Source organism: Scyliorhinus canicula, chromosome 21 (genome assembly GCF_902713615.1).
Source record: "Scyliorhinus canicula chromosome 21, sScyCan1.1, whole genome shotgun sequence".
Taxonomy (NCBI): domain Eukaryota; kingdom Metazoa; phylum Chordata; class Chondrichthyes; order Carcharhiniformes; family Scyliorhinidae; genus Scyliorhinus; species Scyliorhinus canicula.
In genome coordinates this window covers 11,047,596-11,070,614 of record NC_052166.1, presented here as the reverse complement: position 1 = coordinate 11,070,614, position 23,019 = coordinate 11,047,596, and the positions used below count along the sequence as shown (strand labels likewise).

Sequence of the window (23,019 nt, the reverse complement as noted above, 5' to 3'; positions counted from 1 at the left end):
CAGACCCATCACCCCAATGGCAGACCCATCACCCCAATGACAGACCCATCACCCCAATGACAGACCCATCACCCCAATGACAGACCCATCACCCCAATGACAGACCCATCACCCCAATGACAGACCCATCACCCCAATGGCAGACCCATCACCCCAATGACCCATCACCCCAATGGCAGACCCATCACTCCAATGACAGACCCATCACCCCAATGACCCATCACCCCAATGGCAGACCCATCACCCCAATGACCCATCACCCCAACGGCAGACCCATCACCCCAATGACAGACCCATCACTCCAATGACAGACCCATCACCCCAATGACCCATCACCCCAATGGCAGACCCATCACTCCAATGACAGACCCATCACCCCAATGGCAGACCCATCACTCCAATGGCAGACCCATCACTCCAATGACAGACCCATCACTCCAATGGCAGACCCATCACCCCAATGACCCATCACCCCAATGGCAGACCCATCACTCCAATGACAGACCCATCACCCCAATGACCCATCACCCCAATGGCAGACCCATCACTCCAATGACAGACCCATCACCCCAATGACCCATCACCCCAATGGCAGACCCATCACTCCAATGACAGACCCATCACTCCAATGACAGACCCATCACCCCAATGGCAGACCCATCACCCCAATGGCAGACCCATCACCCCAATGGCAGACCCATCACCCCAATGGCAGACCCATCACCCCAATGGCAGACCCATCACCCCAATGGCAGACCCATCACCCCAATGACCCATCACTCCAATGGCAGACCCATCACTCCAATGACAGACCCATCACCCCAATGACCCATCACTCCAATGACAGACCCATCACTCCAACGACAGACCCATCACTCCAACGACAGACCCATCACTCCAACGACAGACCCATCACTCCAACGACAGACCCATCACTCCAACGACAGACCCATCACTCCAACGACAGACCCATCACTCCAACGACAGACCCATCACTCCAACGACAGACCCATCACTCCAACGACAGACCCATCACTCCAACGACAGACCCATCACTCCAACGACAGACCCATCACTCCAACGACAGACCCATCACTCCAACGACAGACCCATCACTCCAACGACAGACCCATCACTCCAACGACAGACCCATCACTCCAACGACAGACCCATCACCCCAACGACAGACCCATCACTCCAACGACAGACCCATCACTCCAACGACAGACCCATCACTCCAACGACAGACCCATCACTCCAACGACAGACCCATCACTCCAACGACAGACCCATCACTCCAACGACAGACCCATCACTCCAACGACAGACCCATCACTCCAACGACAGACCCATCACTCCAACGACAGACCCATCACTCCAACGACAGACGCATCACTCCAACGACAGACCCATCACTCCAACGACAGACCCATCACTCCAACGACAGACCCATCACTCCAACGACAGACCCATCACTCCAACGACAGACCCATCACCCCAACCGGAGACCCATCACCCCAACGGCAGACCCATCACCCCAACGGCAGACCCATCACCCCAACGGCAGACCCATCACCCCAACGGCAGACCCATCACCCCAACGGCAGACCCATCACCCCAACGGCAGACCCATCACCCCAATGGCAGACCCATCACCCCAATGACAGACCCATCACCCCAATGACAGACCCATCACCCCAATGACAGACCCATCACCCCAATGACAGACCCATCACCCCAATGACAGACCCATCACCCCAATGGCAGACCCATCACCCCAATATCAGACCCATCACCCCAATGGCAGACCCATCACCCCAATGGCAGACCCATCACCCCAATGACAGACCCATCACCCCAATGACCCATCACCCCAATGGCAGACCCATCACCCCAATGACAGACCCATCACCCCAATGACAGACCCATCACCCCAATGACAGACCCATCACCCCAATGGCAGACCCATCACCCCAATGGCAGACCCATCACCCCAATCAGACCCATCACCCCAACGACAGGCCCATCACCCCAATGACAGATCCATCACCCCAATGGCAGACCCATCACCCCAATGGCAGACCCATCACCCCAATCAGACCCATCACCCCAATGGCGGACCAATCACCCCAATGACAGACCCATCACCCCAATGACAGACCTATCACCCCAATGGCAGACCCATCACCCCAATGGCAGACCCATCACCCCAATGGCAGACCCATCACTCCAATGGCAGACCCATCACTCCAATGGCAGACCCATCACTCCAATGGCAGACCCATCACCCCAATGGCAGACCCATCACCCCAATGGCAGACCCATCACCCCAATGGCAGACCCATCACCCCAATGGCAGACCCATCACCCCAATGGCAGACCCATCACCCCAATGGCAGACCCATCACCCCAATGGCAGACCCATCACCCCAATGGCAGACCCATCACCCCAATGGCAGACCCATCACCCCAATGGCAGACCCATCACTACAATGGCAGACCCATCACCCCAATGGCAGACCCATCACTCCAATGGCAGAACCATCACCCCAACGGCAGACCCATCACCCCAATGGCAGACCCATCACCCCAATGGCAGACCCATCACCCCAATGGCAGACCCATCACCCCAATGCCAGACCCATCACTCCAATGGCAGACCCATCACCCCAATGGCAGACCCATCACCCCAATGGCAGACCCATCACCCCAATCAGACCCATCACCCCAATCAGACCCATCACCCCAATGGCAGACCCATCACCCCAATGGCAGACCCATCACCCCAATGGCAGACCCATCACCCCAATGGCAGACCCATCACCCCAATGGCAGACCCATCACCCCAATGGCAGACCCATCACCCCAATGGCAGACCCATCACCCCAATGGCAGACCCATCACCCCAATGGCAGACCCATCACCCCAATGGCAGACCCATCACTCCAATGGCAGACCCATCACCCCAACGACAGGCCCATCACTCCAATGGCAGACCCATCACCCCAATGACAGACCCATCACCCCAATGGCAGACCCATCACCCCAATCAGACCCATCACCCCAATGGCAGACCCATCACCCCAATGGCAGACCCATCACCCCAATGGCAGACCCATCACCCCAATGGCAGACCCATCACTCCAATGGCAGACCCATCACCCCAACGGCAGACCCATCACCCCAATGACAGACCCATCACCCCAATGACAGACCCATCACCCCAATGGCAGACCCATCACCCCGATGGCGGACCCATCACCCCGATGGCAGACCCATCACCCCAATGACAGACCCATCACCCCAATGGCAGACCCATCACCCTAATGGCAGACCCATCACCCCAATGGCAGACCCATCACCCCAACGGCAGACCCATCACCCCAACGGCAGACCCATCACCCCAATGGCAGACCCATCACCCCAATGGCAGACCCATCACCCCAATGGCAGACCCATCACCCCAATGGCAGACCCATCACCCCAATGGCAGACCCATCACCCCAATGGCAGACCCATCACCCCAATCAGACCCATCACCCCAATGGCAGACCCATCACCCCAATGGCAGACCCATCACCCCAATGGCAGACCCATCACCCCGATGGCTGACCCATCACCCCAATGGCGGACCCATCACCCCAATGACGGACCCATCACCCCAATGGCTGACCCATCACCCCAATGGCAGACCCATCACCCCAATAACGGACCCATCACCCCAATGGCAGACCCATCACCCCAATGGCAGACCCATCACCCCAATGACGGACCCATCACCCCAATGGCAGACCCATCACCCCAATGGCAGACCCATCACCCCAATGACGGACCCATCACCCCAATGGCAGACCCATCACACCAATGGCAGACAAATCACCTCAATTTCCCATCTGAGGAGTCACTTGGCAGCTTCAGTTATCGAGAACAAACTTACGGGTCATTGGATTTTGGTATCATGGCGCCCAGCTCTTTGATCCGATCATTGATATTGAACCTTCGTCTCCTCTCAACTGTAAGAGGGAAACAGAGAGAGGCAGTGAGCACCAGGCAGTCAACACTGATTTAGGCTGTACAGGAAATAGACAGACCTTTCCTAGTGACAGGAAATTGAGAATTATAACATTTTATTCTTTTGAAATAACACATCCTCACAGACTGGAAAAGAAGCATGTGCTGCATGACTGGTTTAATCAGAGTGAATGGAAAAGGACCCGAAAAGTCCTAACATCAGTGAGGAAAGTGTGAAAGAAGTCAATACATTGATGAGCAAAGGAAACAGAAATAAACTGAAATAATAATTAACATCAGGCAGTAAAAGAAGTGGCATTGAAGCGGGTTGTTTAGTACAAAGGGAACATGTACAATTTGGGGGGTGGGGCAGAGATCGTATTAGTATAATTTTCAGCTGGGCTGGAGCACCCACAAAGAACAAAGAAAAGTACAGCACAGGATCAGGCCCTTCGACCCTCCAAGCCTGTGCCGGCCATGCTGCCCGTCTGAACTAAAATCGTCTACACTTCCGGGGTCCGTATCCCTCTATTCCCATCCTATTCATGTATTTGTCAAGATGCCCCTTAAATGTCACTATCGTCCCTGCTTCCACCACCTCCTCCGGCAGCGAGTTCCAGGCACCCACTACCCTCCGTGCGAAACTTGCCTTGTACATCTCCTCTAAACCTTGCCCCTCACACCTTAAAACTATGCCCCCTAGTAATTGACCCCTCTACCCTGGGGAAAAGCCTCTGACTATCCACTCTGTCTATGCCCCTCATAATAGACCTCTATCAGGTTGCCCCTCAATCTCCGTCGTTTCAGTGAGAACAAACCGAGTTTATTCAACCGCTCCTCACAGCTAATGCCCTCCATACCAGGCAACATCCTGGTAAATCTCTTCTGCACCCTCTCTAAAGCCTCCACATCCTTCTGGTAGCGTAGCGACCAGAATTGAACACTATACTCCAAGTGTGACCTAACTAAGGTTCTATACCGCTGCAACATGACTTGCCAATTTTTACATTCAATGTCCCGGCCAATGAAGGCAAGCATGCCCTATGCCTTCTTGACTACTTTCTCCACCTGTGTTGCCCCTTTCAGTGACCTGTGGACCTGTACACCTAGATCTCTCTGACTGCCAATATGTTTGAGGGTTCTACCATTCATTGTATATATTCCCTACCTGCATTAGACCTTCCAAAATGCATTACCTCACATTTCTCCGGAATTAACTCCATCTGCCATCTCTCCGCCTAAGTCTCCAAACGGTCTAAATCCTGCTGTATCCTCCGAGTCCTCATCGCTAGCCACATTTCCACCAACCTTTGTGTCGTCTGCAAACTTACTAATCAGACCAGTTACATTTTCCTCCAAATCATTTATATATACTACAAACAGCAGTAGTCACAGCTCTCCAATCAGAAAAGCACCCTTCTATTGCTACTCTCTGCCTTCTATGACCGAGCCAGTTCTGTATCCACCTTGCCAGCTCACCTCTGATCCCGTGTGACTTCACCTTTTGTACCAGTCTACCATGAGGGACCTTGTCAAAGGCCTTACTGAAGTCCATATAGACAACATCCACTGCCCTACCTGCATCAATCATCTCTGTGACCTCCTCGAAAAACTCTATCAAGTTAGTGAGACACGACCTCCCCTTCACAAAACCATGCTGCCTCTCGCTAATACGTCCATTTGCTTCCAAATGGGAGTAGATCCTGTCGAAGAATTCTCTCCAGTAATTTCCCTATCATTGACGTAAGGCTCACCGGCCTGTAGTTCCCTGGATTATCCTTGCTACCCTTCTTAAACAAAGGAACAACATTGGCTATTCTCCAGTCCTCCGGGACATCACCTGAAGACAGTGAGGATCCAAAGATTTCTGTCAAGGCCTCAGCAATTTCCTCTCTTGCCTCCTTCAGTATTCTGGGGTAGATCCCATGAGGCTCCGGGGACTTATCCACTTTAATATTTTTCAAGTTTCAAGTTCACAAAAAAGATGTTTGATCAGGATAGTACTGGGAAAAGGGAATTCTGAATGATGGTCTGGTAGATAATGGGATCAGGGGTTACGGGGAGAGGCAGGAGAATGGGGATGAGAAACATATAAGCCATGATTGAATGGCAGAGGACACTCAATGGGTTGAATGGCCTAATTCTGCCCTAGATCTTATGGTTTTATGGGAACTATGGAAGACAAGAGAGCAAAGGGAAGAATGAAGATTTCAGAAAACAGTGAAGACTGTGTGGGCGTGGTAGATGGTCAGGGCTCCCCAGAAGGAAGCTGGTAGTATCTACCTGACCACAACACATAGCGTGTTCCCAGAGCCTGTTCTCTTCACTCCTCTACACCCTTCCGACCCCCTCCCTCGACTCAATAAGTTGGAAGTCAATACTCAACAGCCCCAAAATCGACAACCATTTTCCTCAACTTTCCAAAATGTCTGGAAAAGGACTCTTCACATTTGCACTCCGACCCTCTTGGGGCTAGGCCACCCCGGTGTCAGTCGAATCCTAGCAACTGGGCGTGTGATAGGGAAACGCTCATAACTTAAACGTGGACTGGAGGCTGAAAGGGGATCAGCAGCCTCGTTCATTACGTACTGAGATTGTGATTGTCCTTCTTCTGCCGTTCTTTAATGAAAGCTTTAACATCAACTTCTGAAAGAGAGCAAGAGGGAGAAAGAATGTGAGTAACATATGACCAGTTTCTCCATATCCTCTTCCCTAAACGCCCAATGCACAATGTCCAAAAAGGCCCAGCAAGGCAGCTATGTTCATGCAGAAACAGGCCCACCAGAAACTAAAATCGTGAACAGACGGGAGGGCAGGAAATAACCCCGCGCAGCTGGGGGTAGGATGGCCAGTTAACAAATTCCGCGGAGTTTCCAGTAAAAACTGACAACAGCTTCACTTCATCGCAGCCAGAATGTTTCATGTAAGGATGCAATCACAGTCAGACTGTGTCAGTACAGGGGTCAACTCACAGTCAGACTGTGTCAGTACGGGGGACAACTCACAGTCAGACTGACTACATACGGGGACAATCCACAGTCAGACTGTGTCAGTACAGGGGTCAACTCACAGTCAGACTGTGTCAGTACGGGGGACAACCAACAGTCAGACTGACTACATACAGGGGACAATTCACAGTCAGACTGACTACATACATAGAACATAGAACATAGAACAGTACAGCACAGAACAGGCCCTTCAGCCCTCAATGTTGTGCCGAGCCATGATCACCCTACTCAAACCCACGTATCCACCCTATACCCGTAACCCAACAACCCCCCCCTTAACCTTACTTTTATTAGGACACTACGGGCAATTTAGCATGGCCAATCCACCTAACCCGCACATCTTTGGACTGTGGGAGGAAACCGGAGCACCCGGAGGAAACCCACGCACACAGGGGGAGGACGTGCAGACTCCACACAGACAGTGACCCAGCCGGGAATCGAACCTGGGACCCTGGAGCTGTGAAGCATTTATGCTAACCACCATGCTACCCTGCTGCCCCTGGGGGGACAATTCACAGTCAGACTGTGTCAGTACATGGGACAACTCACAGTCAGACTGAGTAACTACGGGGGACAATTCACAATCAGGCTGAATCAGTACGGGGCACAACTCACAGTCAGACTGACTACATACGGGGGACAATTCACAGTCAGACTGAGTAGGTACGGGGGACGATTCACAGTCAGACTGAATCAGTACAGGGGACAATTCACAGTCAGACTGAATTAGTACAGGGGGAAATTCACAGTCAGACTGTGTCAGTACGGGGGACAATTCACAGTCCGACTGAATTAGTACAGGGGACAATTCACAGTCAGACTGTGTCAGTACAGGGGACAATCCACAGTCAGACTGTGTCAGTACAGGGCACAAATCCCAGTCAGTCTGGGGAACAATTCACAGTCAGAATATGTCAGTACGTGAGACAATTCACAGTCAGACTGTCAGTACCGATGACAATTCACAGTCAGACTGTGTCAGTACAGGGGACAATCCACAGTCAGACTGTGTCAGTACAGGGCAAAAATCCCAGTCAGTCTGGGGAACAATTCACAGTCAGAATATGTCAGTACGTGAGACAATTCACAGTCAGACTGTCAGTACAGATGACAATTCACAGTCAGACCGAGTCAGCACGGGGGACAACTCACAGAGGCAATTCACAGTCCGACTGAGTACGTACGGGGGGCAATTCAGTCAGACTGAGTCAGTACAGGGGACAATTCACAGTCAGACTATGTCAGTACAGGGGTCAATTCACAGTCAGACTGAATCAGTACAGGGGATAATTCACAGTCAGACTGAGTCACAACGGGGTACAATTCTCAGTCAGACTGAGTAAGCACAGGGGACAATTCACAGTCAGACTGTGTCAGACGAGGGGGGGGGGCAGAGACGAGGGGGCAGAAGAGGCAGGGCAGAGAGGAGGCAGGGCAGAGAGGAGGCAGGGCAGAGAGGAGGCAGGGCAGAGAGGAGGCAGGGCAGAGAGGAGGCAGGGCAGAGAGGAGGCAGGGCAGAGAGGAGGCAGGGCAGAGAGGAGGGAGGGCAGAGAGGAGGCAGGGCAGAGAGGAGGCAGGGCAGAGAGGAGGCAGGGCAGAGAGGAGGCAGGGCAGAGAGGAGGCAGGGCAGAGAGGAGGCAGGGCAGAGAGGAGGCAGGGCAGAGACGAGGGGGCAGAAGAGGCAGGGCAGAGAGGAGGCAGGGCAGAGAGGAGGCAGGGCAGAGAGGAGGCAGGGCAGAGAGGAGGCAGGGCAGAGAGGAGGCAGGGCAGAGAGGAGGCAGGGCAGAGAGGAGGCAGGGCAGAGAGGAGGCAGGGCAGAGAGGAGGCAGGGCAGAGAGGAGGCAGGGCAGAGAGGAGGCAGGGCAGAGAGGTGGTACAGAGAGGGGGCCTGGTACCTGTGCTTTCCATCCTGTTGGGTAGGTTGGCTGGACACGAGTTGCTGATGGTGACTGTTCCATTAGATATATTTTGTGTGGTGTAGACACTGAGCAAGTTCCCCGACACTGGTAGCTGTGGAGATAGAAGAATTAAGGGCTATAATACCCCCTCCCCCGAGGGGGCACAGCTGTAATTCCATTCCCCTAGGTGTGGCGCTGTAAACACCCTCCCCCCCGGGGGAGGTGGTGTTGTAATCCCTCCTCTCCTTCAGGGGATGGCACTATATTTCCCACAATCCCCCAGGAGGTCCCGTTATAAAACTACCCTCCCCATGCGGGACAGTGCTGTAATCCCCCTGTCCCCATGCAGGACAGTGCTGTAATCCCACCCTCCCAACGTGGGACAGTGCTGTAATCCCACCCTCCCCACGCGGGACAGTGCTGTAACCTCACCCTCCCCACACGGGACAGTGCTGTAATCCCTGTCCCCACGTGGGACAGTGCTGTAATCCCACCCTCCCCATGTGGGACAGTGCTGTAATCCCTGCCCCACGCGGGACAGTGCTGTAATCCCCCTGTCCCCACCCGGGACAGTGCTGTAATCCCACCCTCCCCATGCGGGACAGTCCTGTAATCCCCCTGTCCCCATGCGGGACAGCGCTGTAATCCCACCCTCCCCACGCGGGACAGCGCTGTAATCCCACCCTCCCCACGTGGGACAGTGCTGTAATCCCACCCTCCCCACGCGGGACAGTGCTGTAATCCCACCCTCCCCTCACGGGACAGTGCTGTAATCCCACCCTCCCCACGCGGGACAGTGCTGTAATCCCTGTCCCCACGTGGGACAGTGCTGTTATCCCAGCCTCCCCACGTGGGACAGTGCTGTAATCCCTGTCCCCACGCGGGACAGCGCTGTAATCCCACCCTCCCAATGCGGGACAGTGCTGTAATCCCCCTGTCCCCACGCGGGACAGTGCTGTAATCCCACCCTCCCCATGCGGGACAGTGCTGTAATCCCACCCTCCCCACGCGGGACAGTGCTGTAATCCCCCTGTCCCCACCCGGGACAGTGCTGTAATCGCACCCTCCCCACGCGGGACAGTGCTGTAATCCCCCTGTCCCCACGTGGGACAGTGCTGTAATACCACCCTCCCCACGTGGGACATTGCTGTAATCCCCCTGTCCCCACGCGGGACAGTGCTGTAATCCCACCATCCCCACGCAGGGCAGTGCTGTAATCCCACCCTCCCCACACGGGACAGTGCTGTAATCCCCCTGTCCCCATGCGGGACAGTGCTGTAATCCCACCATCCCCACGCGGGACAGTGCTGTAATCCCCGTCCCCATGCGGGACAGTGCTGTAATCCCACCATCCCCACGCGGGACAGTGCTGTAATCCCCCTGTCCCCACGCGGGACAGTGCTGTAATCCCACCCTCCCCACGTGGGCCATTGCTGTAATCCCCCTGTCCCCACATGGGCCATTGCTGTAATCCCACCTTCCCCACGCGGGACAGTGCTGTAATCCCACCCTCCCCACGTGGGACAGTGCTGTAATCCCACCCTCCCCACGTGGGACAGTGCTGTAATCCCACCCTCCCCACGTGGGACAGTGCTGTAATCCCACCCTCCCCACGCGGGACAGTGCTGTAATACCACCCTCCCCACGTGGGACATTGCTGTAATACCACCCTCCCCACGTGGGACATTGCTGTAATACCACCCTCCACACGCGGGACAGTGCTGTAATCCCACCCTCCCCACGTGGGACAGTGCTGTAATCCCCCTGTCCCCACATGGGCCATTGCTGTAATCCCACCCTCCCCACGTGGGACAGTGCTGTAATCCCACCCTCCCCACGTGGGACAGTGCTGTAATCCCACCCTCCCCACGCGGGACAGTGCTGTAATACCACCCTCCCCACGTGGGACATTGCTGTAATCCCACCCTCCCCACGCGGGACAGTGCTGTAATACCACCCTCCCCACGTGGGACAGTGCTGTAATCCCCCTGTCCCCATGCAGGACAGTGCTGTAATCCCACCCTCCCCACGTGGGCCATTGCTGTAATCCCCCTGTCCCCACGTGGGACAGTGCTGTAATCCCACCCTCCCCACGTGGGACAGTGCTGTAATCCCACCCTCCCCACGCGGGACAGTGCTGTAATACCACCCTCCCCACGTGGGACATTGCTGTAATCCCACCCTCCCCACGCGGGACAGTGCTGTAATACCACCCTCCCCACGTGGGACAGTGCTGTAATCCCCCTGTCCCCATGCAGGACAGTGCTGTAATCCCACCCTCCCCACGTGGGACAGTGCTGTAATCCCCCTGTCCCCACGTGGGACAGTGCTGTAATCCCACCCTCCCCACGTGGGACAGTGCTGTAATCCCACCCTCCCCACGCGGGACAGTGCTGTAATCCCACCCTCCCCACGCGGGACAGTGCTGTAATCCCACCCTCCCCACGCGGGGCAGTGCTGTAATCCCACCCTCCCCATGCGGGACAGTGCTGTAATCCCACCCTCCCCACGTGGGACAGTGCTGTAATCCCATCTTCCCCACGTGGGCCATTGCTGTAATCCCACCCTCCCCACGCAGGGCAGTGCTGTAATCCCACCCTCCCCACGTGGGCCATTGCTGTAATCCCCCTGTCCCCACGTGGGACAGTGCTGTAATCCCACCCTCCCCACGTGGGACAGTGCTGTAATCCCACCCTCCCCACCCGGGACAGTGCTGTAATCCCACCCTCCCCACGCGGGACAGTGCTGTAATCCCACCCTCCCCACGTGGGACAGTGCTGTAATCCCACCCTCCCCATGCGGGACAGTGCTGTAATCCCACCCTCCCCACGCGGGACAGTGCTGTAATCCCCCTGTCCCCACGTGGGACAGTGCTGTAATCCCACCCTCCCCACGCGGGACAGTGCTGTAATCCCACCCTCCCCACGTGGGACAGTGCTGTAATCCCATCTTCCCCACGCGGGACAGTGCTGTAATCCCCCTGTCCCCACGCGGGACAGTGCTGTAATCCCCCTGTCCCCACGTGGGACAGTGCTGTAATCCCCCTGTCCCCACGTGGGACAGTGCTATAATGCCACCCTCACGTTTGTAGCCTGTTGCCGTCTGCGCTTGATCGAAACATTGAGTATCGCATCATGTATGGGCCGCTAATGACACGCATCCTATTATTCCATGATCATTGGAACTGTTGGACTGGGGTGAGCACCCACTGGACTTTAACCTGCCGTTGTAAGACGTCTTGCTATTATTCCATGGTTTCTGGGCTCAGTAGGGGCACAAAACTGTCAGGAGTGAAGAAAGAGAGAGAGAGACTCACAGTATTGGGCATCTGGAGAACTGAGTCCACCAATCCCATCATGTCATCATTGTAGCTCGACTCCAAGCTGATGATCTCATCGAGGACATCATCCATCTGTCAACAAACACCGAGTGAGTTCGGTCACATCCATCTGGGTGACAGCCGCCATTCTTAATCACGATAACCACTTAGATACCACCCATCTGATAGACCCCCCCAAAACCCATGTATGCTCCAAACCCACACTGAAATGGCCCACAATACACCGGAAAATACCTCACAAACTGAGCAATTACACCCAAAATGCACCCAAACCTCCCACTCCACCTCCCCTCACACACCAAGAATATCCCCAGAAACCTCTTTCAATGTTCTTGTATAACTTGAACAAACGCCACGAAAACCTCCTTAACCCTCTTAAATACCCACGTAAATATGAGCAAGTAAATTGCCTCGATCCGTTTCCAAACCGTAACCCTCAACTATAAACTCCTCACAAAGACCTCTCGCCGTCAATTTTACACTCTTCCCCCCCCCCCTGATTTTACACTCGCCCTACCCCCTCCCCCGACCACCCACCTCCTCCCACCTTCCCCCCCAGGACCTCACCTCCTTCTCTGGATTGGAGTCGATTTTCAGCAGGGCCATGGGGCTGTTGGGGGTACTGCTCGCTGCCCTGGCCACTGTCTGCTCCCCAGACCCTGGGGAGTGCGAGCCAGCCTGAGGCTGACCAGCAGCCTTGGCCCCCATGGTGGTGGACAGGTACTGCTTGACCTGCTGTCGCTGCGACTGCTGGATGTGGTACTTGGTGGGGTTCTCCAGATGGGTCTGCACCTGCCAGAAGAAATTCAACCGCGTCAGCTTCACTTGCCAAAGGGGCGTTCGGGGGAGGCGTCAAGCTACCGCCCGCTTGCACACTCAGCATAAACGATTGCACGAGCACTACGGCAAGAATATTTTTAGTCTTTACAAGTAAGCAGAGGTACATGGGACATCCTCACCGCGGTTAAGGAAATCTGACCAACATAACGAGCACAAACATGTTGTGACCACCAGTTTGAGAACTGAACATTCACACGGGGAAATCTTAGCACCACCAAGGCCATGTGTGTGTGAAGAATGTATAAAGTAAAGGAAAGCCTCGCTCATTCACCGCTCTGTAACAGTTTTGTTCAACTATTTGATGAAGGCTTCAAAACACAAGGGGGAAATATAACCAAGTAAAGCAGAAAAATGCTGGGAATGCTCGGCAGCTCCATGGGAAGCCAAGGAGAGCCCACGTTTCAGCTCCGTGGCCCTTGCTCGCAACAGTTCTGCTAATAGCTCATGGATTGGAAACGTGAATTCCGTTTCTCTCGCCGCGCACACACGCACTCTCGCTGTGACCTGCTGAGCACTTGCAGCACTCCCCATTTATCTTCTTTCCCATTTTCAGCATCTGAATGGGCTATTTGGATCCCCAAGGAGCGGAATTGTGTCAGGCTTGTTTAAATGGCAGTCCCGTTAGTGCTGCCATTGTGGGTGTACCGGGAAGATCTCGCTTTTGCTCATGTTGAGTTTGTAGTCCTTAATTTAAAGAGTTAATTCATGGCAGGAGAGCTCAAAGCTGTGGTGTGCTCTTCCTGCTGTACGTGGGAAGCCAGGAATATTTCCAGTGCCCGGGGCCAGCCTGTGTCCAGGAAGTATCTCCAGCTGCAGATCCTAGGAGCATGGGTTTCGGAGCTGGAGCGGTGACTGGGGCGACTGTGGAGTATCCGCGAGGCAGAGAGTATGTACAGAGAGGTGGTCACACTGCTGGCTCAGACTCCACAAGTAGGCAGGGATTGGGTACTCAAGGCAGAGCACGAGAGCTAGGCAAGCAGTGCAGGAATCTCTTGTGGTTATTACCCTGCAAAACAGAAATACTACTTTGGATACTGTTGAGGAGAACAACCTCTCCGGGAAAAGCAGCAACAGCCAAATTCACTGCATCACGATCGGCCGAAGGCAGTTCCTTTAGGGTGGAGATGAGCCTCTCCACCCTGCGCCCTGGCGTGGGGGGGGGGGGAACTGCTGGAATTCTTGATGCTTGAAAAGGTCAAATTTGAACTGAGGAGAAGGATGGAGGGGTTCTACAATTCATGGGCGTTATTCATTCTGCATTTTCGAGAATTGGATCACATCGAACATTAGGGGGAGGGGGGCTGGGAGGGTGGGGGACTGTATGTGTTAATGGTGACTATGGGCGATTCCTGATTCCTTTTTGTCATTTGTTTATGTTAACATGTGGGCTGATGTTTGGGGTTTGGTGGGAGGATGGGATCGTTGTTATTGATATGGGGATTGACATTACTTTCGTTACTGATTATTGTTTATTGCTGGGTGTAAATTTGGAAGAAAATGTGAAAAAGGAGAATAAAAAATATATTTTTTAAAAATTCACTGCATCACAGTTGGTTCTGCTGCAGAGGGGCGGAGTAAAACGTGTGGGAACGCAATAGAACAAAGAACAAAGAAAATTACAGCACAGGAACAGGCCCTTCGGGCCTCCCAGCCTGCGCCGATCCAGATCCTTTATCTAAACCTGTCTCCTATTTTCCAAGGTCTACTTCCCTCTGTTCCCGCCCATTCATATACCTGTCTAGATGCTTCTTAAATGATGCTATCGTGCCCGCCTCTACCACCTCCGCTGGTAAAGCGTTCCAGGCACCCACCACCCTCTGCGTAAAAAACGTTCCACGCACATCTCCCTTAAACTTTCCCCCGGTCACTTTGAAATCGTGACCCCTTGTAACTGACACCCCCACTCTTGGGAAAAGCTCGTTAGCAATAGTTAGAACATAGAACATACAATGCAGAAGGAGGCCATTCAGTCCATAGAGTCTGCCCCGATCCACTTAAGCCCTCACTTCTACCCTAGCCCCGTAACCCAATAACCCCCACCTAACCTTTTTTGGTCACTAAGGGCAATTTATCATGGCCAATCCACCTAATGTGCACGTCTTTGGACTGTGGGAGGAAACCGGAGCACCTGGAGGAAACCCACAGTGACACGGGGAGAACGTGCAATGAGAATGGGTTAATGAATAATCTTGGAGCAAAGGGGCTCCTGGGTAAGTGGCTGAGTGAGGCACAAACAAGTGTTTAAAATGCTACATTACTTGGACACAGAAGAGAAGATTCAAGACTGATTCAGAACTTACACTGGGACCACACAGTGGGACCGAACAGGAGGAAGTGAACGGAGGGGGCAACAGGGTAGCACAATGGTTAGCACTGCTACTTCACAGCATCAAGGACATAAATTGAAATCCAGCCTTGGCTGGCTCTCGATGTGGAGTTTTCACATTCTACCCCTGCCTGCGTGGGTTTCTTGCGGGTGCTCCGGTTTCCTCCCACTGTCCAAAGATATGCAAAATAGGTGGATTTGCCTTGCTAAATTAGCCCTTCGTGTCCAGGGATGTGTAGGTTAGGTTAAGGAGTTAATGGGATAGGGTGGGGGGAGTGGATTTAGGTGGAGTGCTGTTCCAGAGGGTCAGTGCAAACTCGATGGGCCGAATGGCCTCCTTCTGCACAGCAGGGAGCTATTTCAGAGGGTCAGTGCAGACTTGATGGGCCAAATGGCCTCCTTCTGCACTGTAGGGATTCTATGTATTCTATGCAGATGAATACAGTGAATGGATAGCTTATAAAGGGGAGTGCAACAAGATTGTCCTCTGTATCTTTTCAATCTTCACAGTGGAACGCTCATGAGACACAGATCAGTGTAACCCTCAGGAAACGCAGTCGGTTGACGGACTGCGAACAAGCTGAGATATGCACAGTCATTAAGGCAGGAATAGAGGAACATCAACAAAGACTCCTCGACACAATTGCAACAAACAGTCACAGGTATATAGACGGTAATTAAACTGCAGCAGAACAGTGTGCTTGGGAATGTGAAAAGCCTCAATGCAAAATATCATTGGATCAAAAGAAACGATTCAAGCCATTTTATCAACTTGACAGGATCATAACATGAGACAGGAAATGGGATCAAGACATAAGACTTGCAAAGCAAATTTTCACAAAGTATCAGGGGTCTTTGGTAAAAAGCTCATTTCTATGGAAAGCAGAATGTGACATGTGGTAAACGCTACCAATGTAGTCGCAGAGGTTAGAACATAAACCGAACACAAGAATAAATAAAAGGTCACAAGAGATGTGGTTTCCTGGCTATATGACAAGGACTATTTGGATAACACGCACATAACTAACGAGGAAGCTCTGGAAAAAGTAGGCCACACAAGAAGAGCTTTTCCCCAGGAGACAACTCCAATGCTTGTGAAACAAAAGGAAAATGTTGGAAAATCTCAGCAAGTCTGGCAGCATCTGTAGGGAGAGAAATCTGTAGGGAGAGAGCTAATGTTTCGAGTCCGATGACTCTTTGTCAAATCCCTTTAGCTCCTTAACCTAACCTGCACATCCCTGGACACTAAGGGCCAATTTAGCATTGCAAACCCACCTAACTTGCCTATCTTTGGACTGCGGGAAGAAACCGGAGCACCCGCAGGAAACCCACGCAGACACGGGGAGAACTCTTAGTCATCGGACTCTCACTACAGATGCTGCCAGATTTACTGAGATGTTCCAGCATTTTCTCTTTCGTTTCAGATTCCAGCATCCGCAGTAATTTGCTTTTCTCCAATGCTTGTGCATGGGCTGAGGATGGAGAAACTAGAATTACCTGGTAATGGCTGTGAAAACGGAGGGTAGGAGAGCAAGGGGGTAGAGCAGGGCCGAGGAAGATTTATGGCCACTGCTTTAGAAGCAAAAGAGATACAAGATTTGAGAACTCCACCAAGATGCAGGTATCAAAGACCAAGAGAGTTGGTAAGCAGTGATTGCCAACACTGCGAAACATGACCACCCGAAGGAGACATTTATAATGAGTTTGGAAGTCAGTTAGTTCAGTCTGAAATGCTGAACTTGGATCAGCAAACCATGTGGACATGAGGGGTGAGGTCGCACAGATTGGAATTGAAAGATAGGAGAGTGGACAAACAATGGCTAGCATTTAAAGGATTAATCGCTAATTTGCAACAGATAGATATCCCGTTAGAACAAAGAATTCCTCCATAGAAATGGTCCATCTGTAGTTAAGAATAGGGGTTAAAGGTAGTGTTTGATCAAAGGACGAGGTCTCTCGTGTTGAAAAAATGTGTTGTAAGCTGATGGATTGGGAGAATTTTAAAACTAGGTAAGGGGAGGGTAGCACAGTGGTTAGCACAGTGGCTTCACAGCTCAAGGGTCCCAGGTTCGATTCCCGGTTTGCGTCACTATCTGTGCGGAGTCTGCACGTTCTCCCTGTGTCTGCGTGGGTTTCCTCCGGGTGCTCCAGTTTCCTCCCACAGTCCAAAGATGTACAGGGTAGGTGGATTGGCCATGATAAATTGCCTTCAGGAGGGAGATAAATCACTTGGTTGCATGATGTACTGAAAACAACCTCTCTAAATGTCAGAAAGATCAAGGAACTGATTATCGACTGCAGAAAGCGCAGCACGACACACACTCCCGTCTGCATCAATGGCTCCGAAGTGGAGATGGTCGATAGCTTTAAGTTCCTGGGTGGTCACCATCACCAACAGTCTGTCCTGGTCCACTCATGTTGATGCAACAGTCAAGAAAGCCCGACAACATCTCTACTTCCGACGGAAGCTAAAGAAATTTGGCATGTCTGCATCGACTCTCACAAACTTCTACAGATGTGTGATAGAGAACATCCTATCCGGCTGCCTCACAGCCTGGCATGGAAACTGCTCGGTCCAAGATCGCACGAAACTGCAGAGTGTGGTGAACTCAGCCCAACGCATCGCACAAACTTGCCACCCCCACATTGATTCTGTCTGCACCTCCCGCTGCCTCAGGAAAGCAGACAATATTATCAGGGACCCCTCCTACACAGGCATTGCCTTTCTTCCAGATCCTTCCATCAGGCTGGCCATTTTAATGACTGCAATCTTGAACAAAGTAACATTTCAAAATTTGCTGATGATGCCAAACTTGGGAAGAGTGGCAAATCGTGAGGATGAAAGGAGTCGATGTAACTAGCCACAGAGAGCATAGCAGATTGGAAAGGCAAGTGACAGAGGGGAATTGGATATGGAGAAGTGCGAGGTGATTCACTTGGCATGACGAGGCAATAAAGCCTCAATGGCACATTTGAAAAGAGTGCACAAGGACAGAGTGAGCTGCCTGTGCACAGGACTTGGAGAGGAGCAGCTAACAGGGCACATCATAGGATCTTGGGATTCATAACCAGGAGCACGGAGTTCCAAAGCAGGGGAGATTATGCTGAACTGTTATAAAGCTCTGGCTTAGATTGAGACTGGATTAGTGTGTCCACTTCTGGTCACTGTCCATTAGTGAGCGTCTTTGAGGGAGGGTGCAGAGGAGCTTGACCGGAACGATTACAGGGATAAGGGGACTTAGCTTGGAGGGAAACCGTGTACTGGGGGTACGGGGAGAAAGCAGGGGAGTGGCACCAACCAGGATGCTCCTTTGGAGAGCCGGTAGGGACTGGATGGGCCAAATGGTCTCCGTCTGCGCCATCACAATTCTGTGAGGTTATCTTGGTGAAGTTGGGTTGTTCTCTATTGGAGAAAAGGGGACTGAGGGGAGATTTTAATCGAGAAGTTCACGATCATATAAGCAAAACAGGGCGAATGCTGGACATCTGAAATGAAAATAGAAAAATCTCAGCAAGTTTGGCAGCTTCAGAGAGGAATGGGTCCAATATTATTCTCCTTCAGAACATGCGATACGGGGAGGGAGGGGGTTTAGTTCGGTGGGAGGGAGAACTGTGTACATGGGTTTGTGGGATGTGGCGGGTGTTATCTCTTTCCCTTTTGTTGTTTGGGGGTTTTTTTGTTTTTTCTTTTGTTTGCAGTTGCTTTTGAAGTTGGGTGGGTGTTGTTCTTGGGTTTTTACCGCGGTTGTTTTGTTAATATTGTTGTGTTGTTTATATTTTGTAAAAATCTTAATAAAAATTATTTTTTTAAAAAAGAACATACGATACAAGATTCTGACATGATTGATAAGGGACAACTGTTCCCATTAGCACAAGGACTGGTGGATGCAGATTTACGGCCTTATGCAAGGAGAATGTGAGGAAGAGTTTGTTTTTTAAACTCCGAGTAGCAACGCGCTGGATCTCGCTGCCCAACAGGTTGGTGGAAGCAGAAGCAATGGATGATTTCAAAATTGGATGTGCGCTGCGTTTAACCCAGAGGCGAATGGTCAAGCTCAGCCCCACAATCCCTCCAGCTAACTCTCGCCACCATCGAGGACTCACCTTCAGGATCTCCATTGGGACCTGCGCCTTGGCGGGCAGCCCCAGGGGTCCGTTGACAGCAATGGCACGGGACTGGTTGGCAGAGGCCCGCTCCTGCATGAGCTGGGCAGCCGCCTGCTGCTCCTTCCTCTCCTGCTCTTGTGTCTGCTCGCGCATCAGCTGTTGCCTTAGCAATACCCGGGACGTCATGGTGGGAGCAACCACGGCCTGTTTGACTTTGTCCAGCTGAGGGGAGGAACTGCTACAGAAAGAGAGAGAGAGAGTTCAGGATCAATAGGCAGCTAGGACAGAAGGTATCATCATTAAACTCTCAGGGGAGGAGTGGGACCAAATGGAAGATAACCATTGTTAGAAGCAGAACGCGTGGTGGGGAGGCAGTCAACAATCTTTACACTGGCGCTTACCAAGCAAGGCGACTTGGCGAAAGTAACAGAGCATGAGCCATTTACCAGGATACTGAATAAGACAACAATGTGGGTAGCGGGGGAAGGGGTAGCGGGGGTGGGAGGAGTGCAGGCAAATGCCTCGAGTTCTCACCCTTTCCTCTCCTCGCGCACCCCCCAGCCTAGCTCTGTAAACTCCCTCCTTCAAGGTGTTGGCACTTCTCCAATTCCGGCTTCTCAGCACTGCGCCTGGGACTGAAACTCTGAAATTCCCTCCCTGACACCTCACTCCCTCTTCTTATGTAAGATGTGATTTGCAACCTCGCTCGTTCGGTTGCAATTCCTCAAACCCTGTCCCTTTTATATGGTTCGCTGTCAGGTTTTGTTTGCTGACCGCTTCCAATGGCTTGGGAGTGTTTTGGGATGTTTTGGGATGTCAGAGAGCTCTCCTGCCGCAGGTTCACCATTTCCAACGGTCACCTCGAGACAGAAACCATTCCAAATCAGTGGTCAGGCCTTTTGATACAGCATTGTGCCGGAGAACACTCTTCAGGAACAATGCCCAGGCCTTGCCCATGGGATTCACAGGCGGCACGCTCAGGAATTCCATGGGAGACACCACAGAAACTGGGATTGCTCTCCACAGACCAGAGACGTTGCACAGAACAAATGCATTTCAGATCATGAAGGCTTATCATTCCAGAATAATAGGAGAGGCAAGAGGTTCGGTGAAAAGACGGACAAAGATTGAAGGGAATCAGCACAAGAACCAGAAAGGGGGCCGAGAGGAGGAGAATTCATAAAGTGATTCATAAAGTGTTACCAGAAAGGAGTGAAAACAGATTCTAAACAGCAACAAAACCGGAAAAGGCAGAGACCCCCCCCGGGACACAGGCAGAGCCCCCCTTGCGACACAGGAAGAGCCCCCCCCCCCCCCCCCCCCGCACTGGCAGAGCCCGACGGGAAACAGGCAGGGCCCGACGGGGTGCAGGCAGGGCCCGACGGGGTGCAGGCAGGGCCCGACGGGGTGCAGGCAGGGCCCGACGGGGTGCAGGCAGGGCCCGACGCGGTGCAGGCAGGGCCCGACGGGGTGCAGGCAGGGCCCGACGGGGTACAGGCAGGGCCCGACGGGAAACAGGCAGGGCCCGACGGGGTACAGGCAGGGCCCGACGGGGTACAGGCAGGGCCCGACGGGGTACAGGCAGGGCCCGACGGGGTACAGGCAGGGCCCGACGGGATCGAGGGAACAAGCATCAGCAGCATTAATGAGCTATCTACTTCAAAGAGATGCCAGAAGCAGACTGCCTTTCAGGGCCGCATGTGGCACAGTGGTTAGCACTGGGACTACAGCATTGAGGACCCGGGTTCGAATCCCGACCCTGGGTCACTGTCCGTGTGGAGGTTGCACATTCTCCCAGTGACTACTTGGGTTTCACCCCACAACCCAAAGATGTGCAGGTTAGGTGGATTGGCCTCGCTAAATTGCCCCTTGAAAAAAAATTATCGGGTCTTCTAAATCGAAAACAAAAAGCCTTTCTCTACAATGCCAATCTCGCTATCCCATTCTGACCCCTTGTGTCCCAGTCGTTACATCCACACAACGCACCCCTCTCCTAACTTCCTTCCTGTCCCTCTCCCATCCTCTCACCCCACTGCCCCTCCTGCGTCTTCCCCTCCTTTATTCTATGAGACTTCCTGCCCCTCTTCCTTCATCTTCCCCCTCCTGCCGTTCCCTCTTTCACCCCCTTCCGTCCCTTTCCTACCCTTACCCCATCCTCCGCCCTCATTCCCTCTCCCTTCCTGTACCCCTCCATCCTCTTCCTTTCTCCCACTCCTGCCCCTCTCCCTTTGACTCACCCTATCTCATCCCTCAGTCTCCCCCACCTCTCCCTCCCTCTGAACTCTCCGCTGCTTCCCCAGCCCTCGTGACGCCAACCCTCCCTCGTGACCCACCCCACTCCCCCACCCCCACCATGCTCTCCCAACCACCACTGTGCCTCCGGCCCTCACACCCCACCCTCTCCCTCCCAGTTGCCCCTCTCCACATCCTCTCCACCCCCTCAACCCTTCTGCCCACCCCTCAAATCCCTCTCCGACCCCCCCTCTTCCTCCTCTTCACCCTCAGCCCTCACCGCCAGCTCCCTCCCACAGACTCCGCCTCTCTCCTCTTCCTGGACCCCTCCCCTCTCCATACCTCCATCTCACTCTATGCCTCGCCATCCCTCCCTCAATCCTCCCAGCACTGTGCCTCTCCCAGACAGTTAAGTAACTCACTGTGAAGCAGTTTGTGGGACTGAGGAGGAAAGCTTATATCAGCACATTCCCATCCTGCATCCACCCCCACACACCAGCCACACTCGAAACTGCAAACAGGAAGTCTCTTTGCACACAATCCTTGTTTGCATTCCAGAGCTTCTGCTGATTCATCGCAGTTTAATTTTTACCAGCCCTCGCCCTCTGCTGCGAACGGACTAGCCTCATATCTCCGAACAGGAGGACAATACAGCCAGTCCTCAACTGGAGCAGCTCTCCTACACTCCCTCCAATCACACACCTCGCACTCAGGATAAAGCTGACAGGCAGCTCTGACTGGGGGCGGGGGTTGGGGCGGAGAGAGGGTACGGGAAAGAGGAAGAGGGGGAACGGGAGCCAGAGAATTCAGGGAAGTGATGTCAGCAGCAGATATCAAATGAAATTCTGCCTTTAATGAGATATTCAGAGCGGGTGAAAACAGCATTGTCAAAGAATTGTTCACACTCATTATCTTAAAGTGGAGAGAGGGAGGCGGAGAGAGAGAGGGAGGCGGAGAGAGAGAGAGAGAGAGAGGGAGGCGGAGAGAGAGAGAGGGAGGCGGAGAGAGAGAGAGAGGGAGGCGGAGAGAGAGAGAGAGAGAGAGGGAGGCAGAGAGAGAGAGAGAGGGAGCGAGAGAGAGAGAGAGGGAGGCGGAGAGAGAGAGAGGAGGCGGAGAGAGAGAGGGAGGCGGAGAGAGAGAGGGAGGCGGAGAGAGAGAGGGAGGCGGAGAGAGAGAGGGAGGCGGAGAGAGAGAGGGAGGCGGAGAGAGAGAGGGAGGCGGAGAGAGAGAGGGAGGGCGGAGAGAGAGAGGGAGGCG

At 53.2% G+C, this 23,019-nt stretch overlaps 1 protein-coding gene across 3 annotated transcripts in view; it reads right to left on the bottom strand.

The window, feature by feature from the left end:
* Window positions 1-22,705, bottom strand: part of LOC119955587 (microphthalmia-associated transcription factor-like) — a 36,009-nt gene extending 13,304 nt beyond the window's left edge. The window contains exons 1-7 of one of the 3 annotated variants that reach the window (XM_038781930.1): window positions 22,355-22,705; window positions 19,528-19,768; window positions 12,825-13,049; window positions 12,234-12,329; window positions 8,915-9,029; window positions 6,601-6,657; window positions 3,938-4,013 (exon numbers count right to left, since the gene is read on the bottom strand). In XM_038781930.1, coding sequence (XP_038637858.1) covers window positions 3,938-4,013; window positions 6,601-6,657; window positions 8,915-9,029; window positions 12,234-12,329; window positions 12,825-13,049; window positions 19,528-19,768; window positions 22,355-22,671 — 1,127 coding nt within the window. In that variant the 5' untranslated portion in view covers window positions 22,672-22,705. Of the gene's footprint in view, window positions 1-3,937; window positions 4,014-6,600; window positions 6,658-8,914; window positions 9,030-12,233; window positions 12,330-12,824; window positions 13,050-19,527; window positions 19,769-19,931; window positions 19,988-22,184; window positions 22,207-22,354 lie in introns of those variants that run through there. The other 2 variants (XM_038781932.1, XM_038781931.1) reach the window with 2 other exon arrangements.
* Window positions 22,706-23,019: the final 314 nt, after the last annotated feature.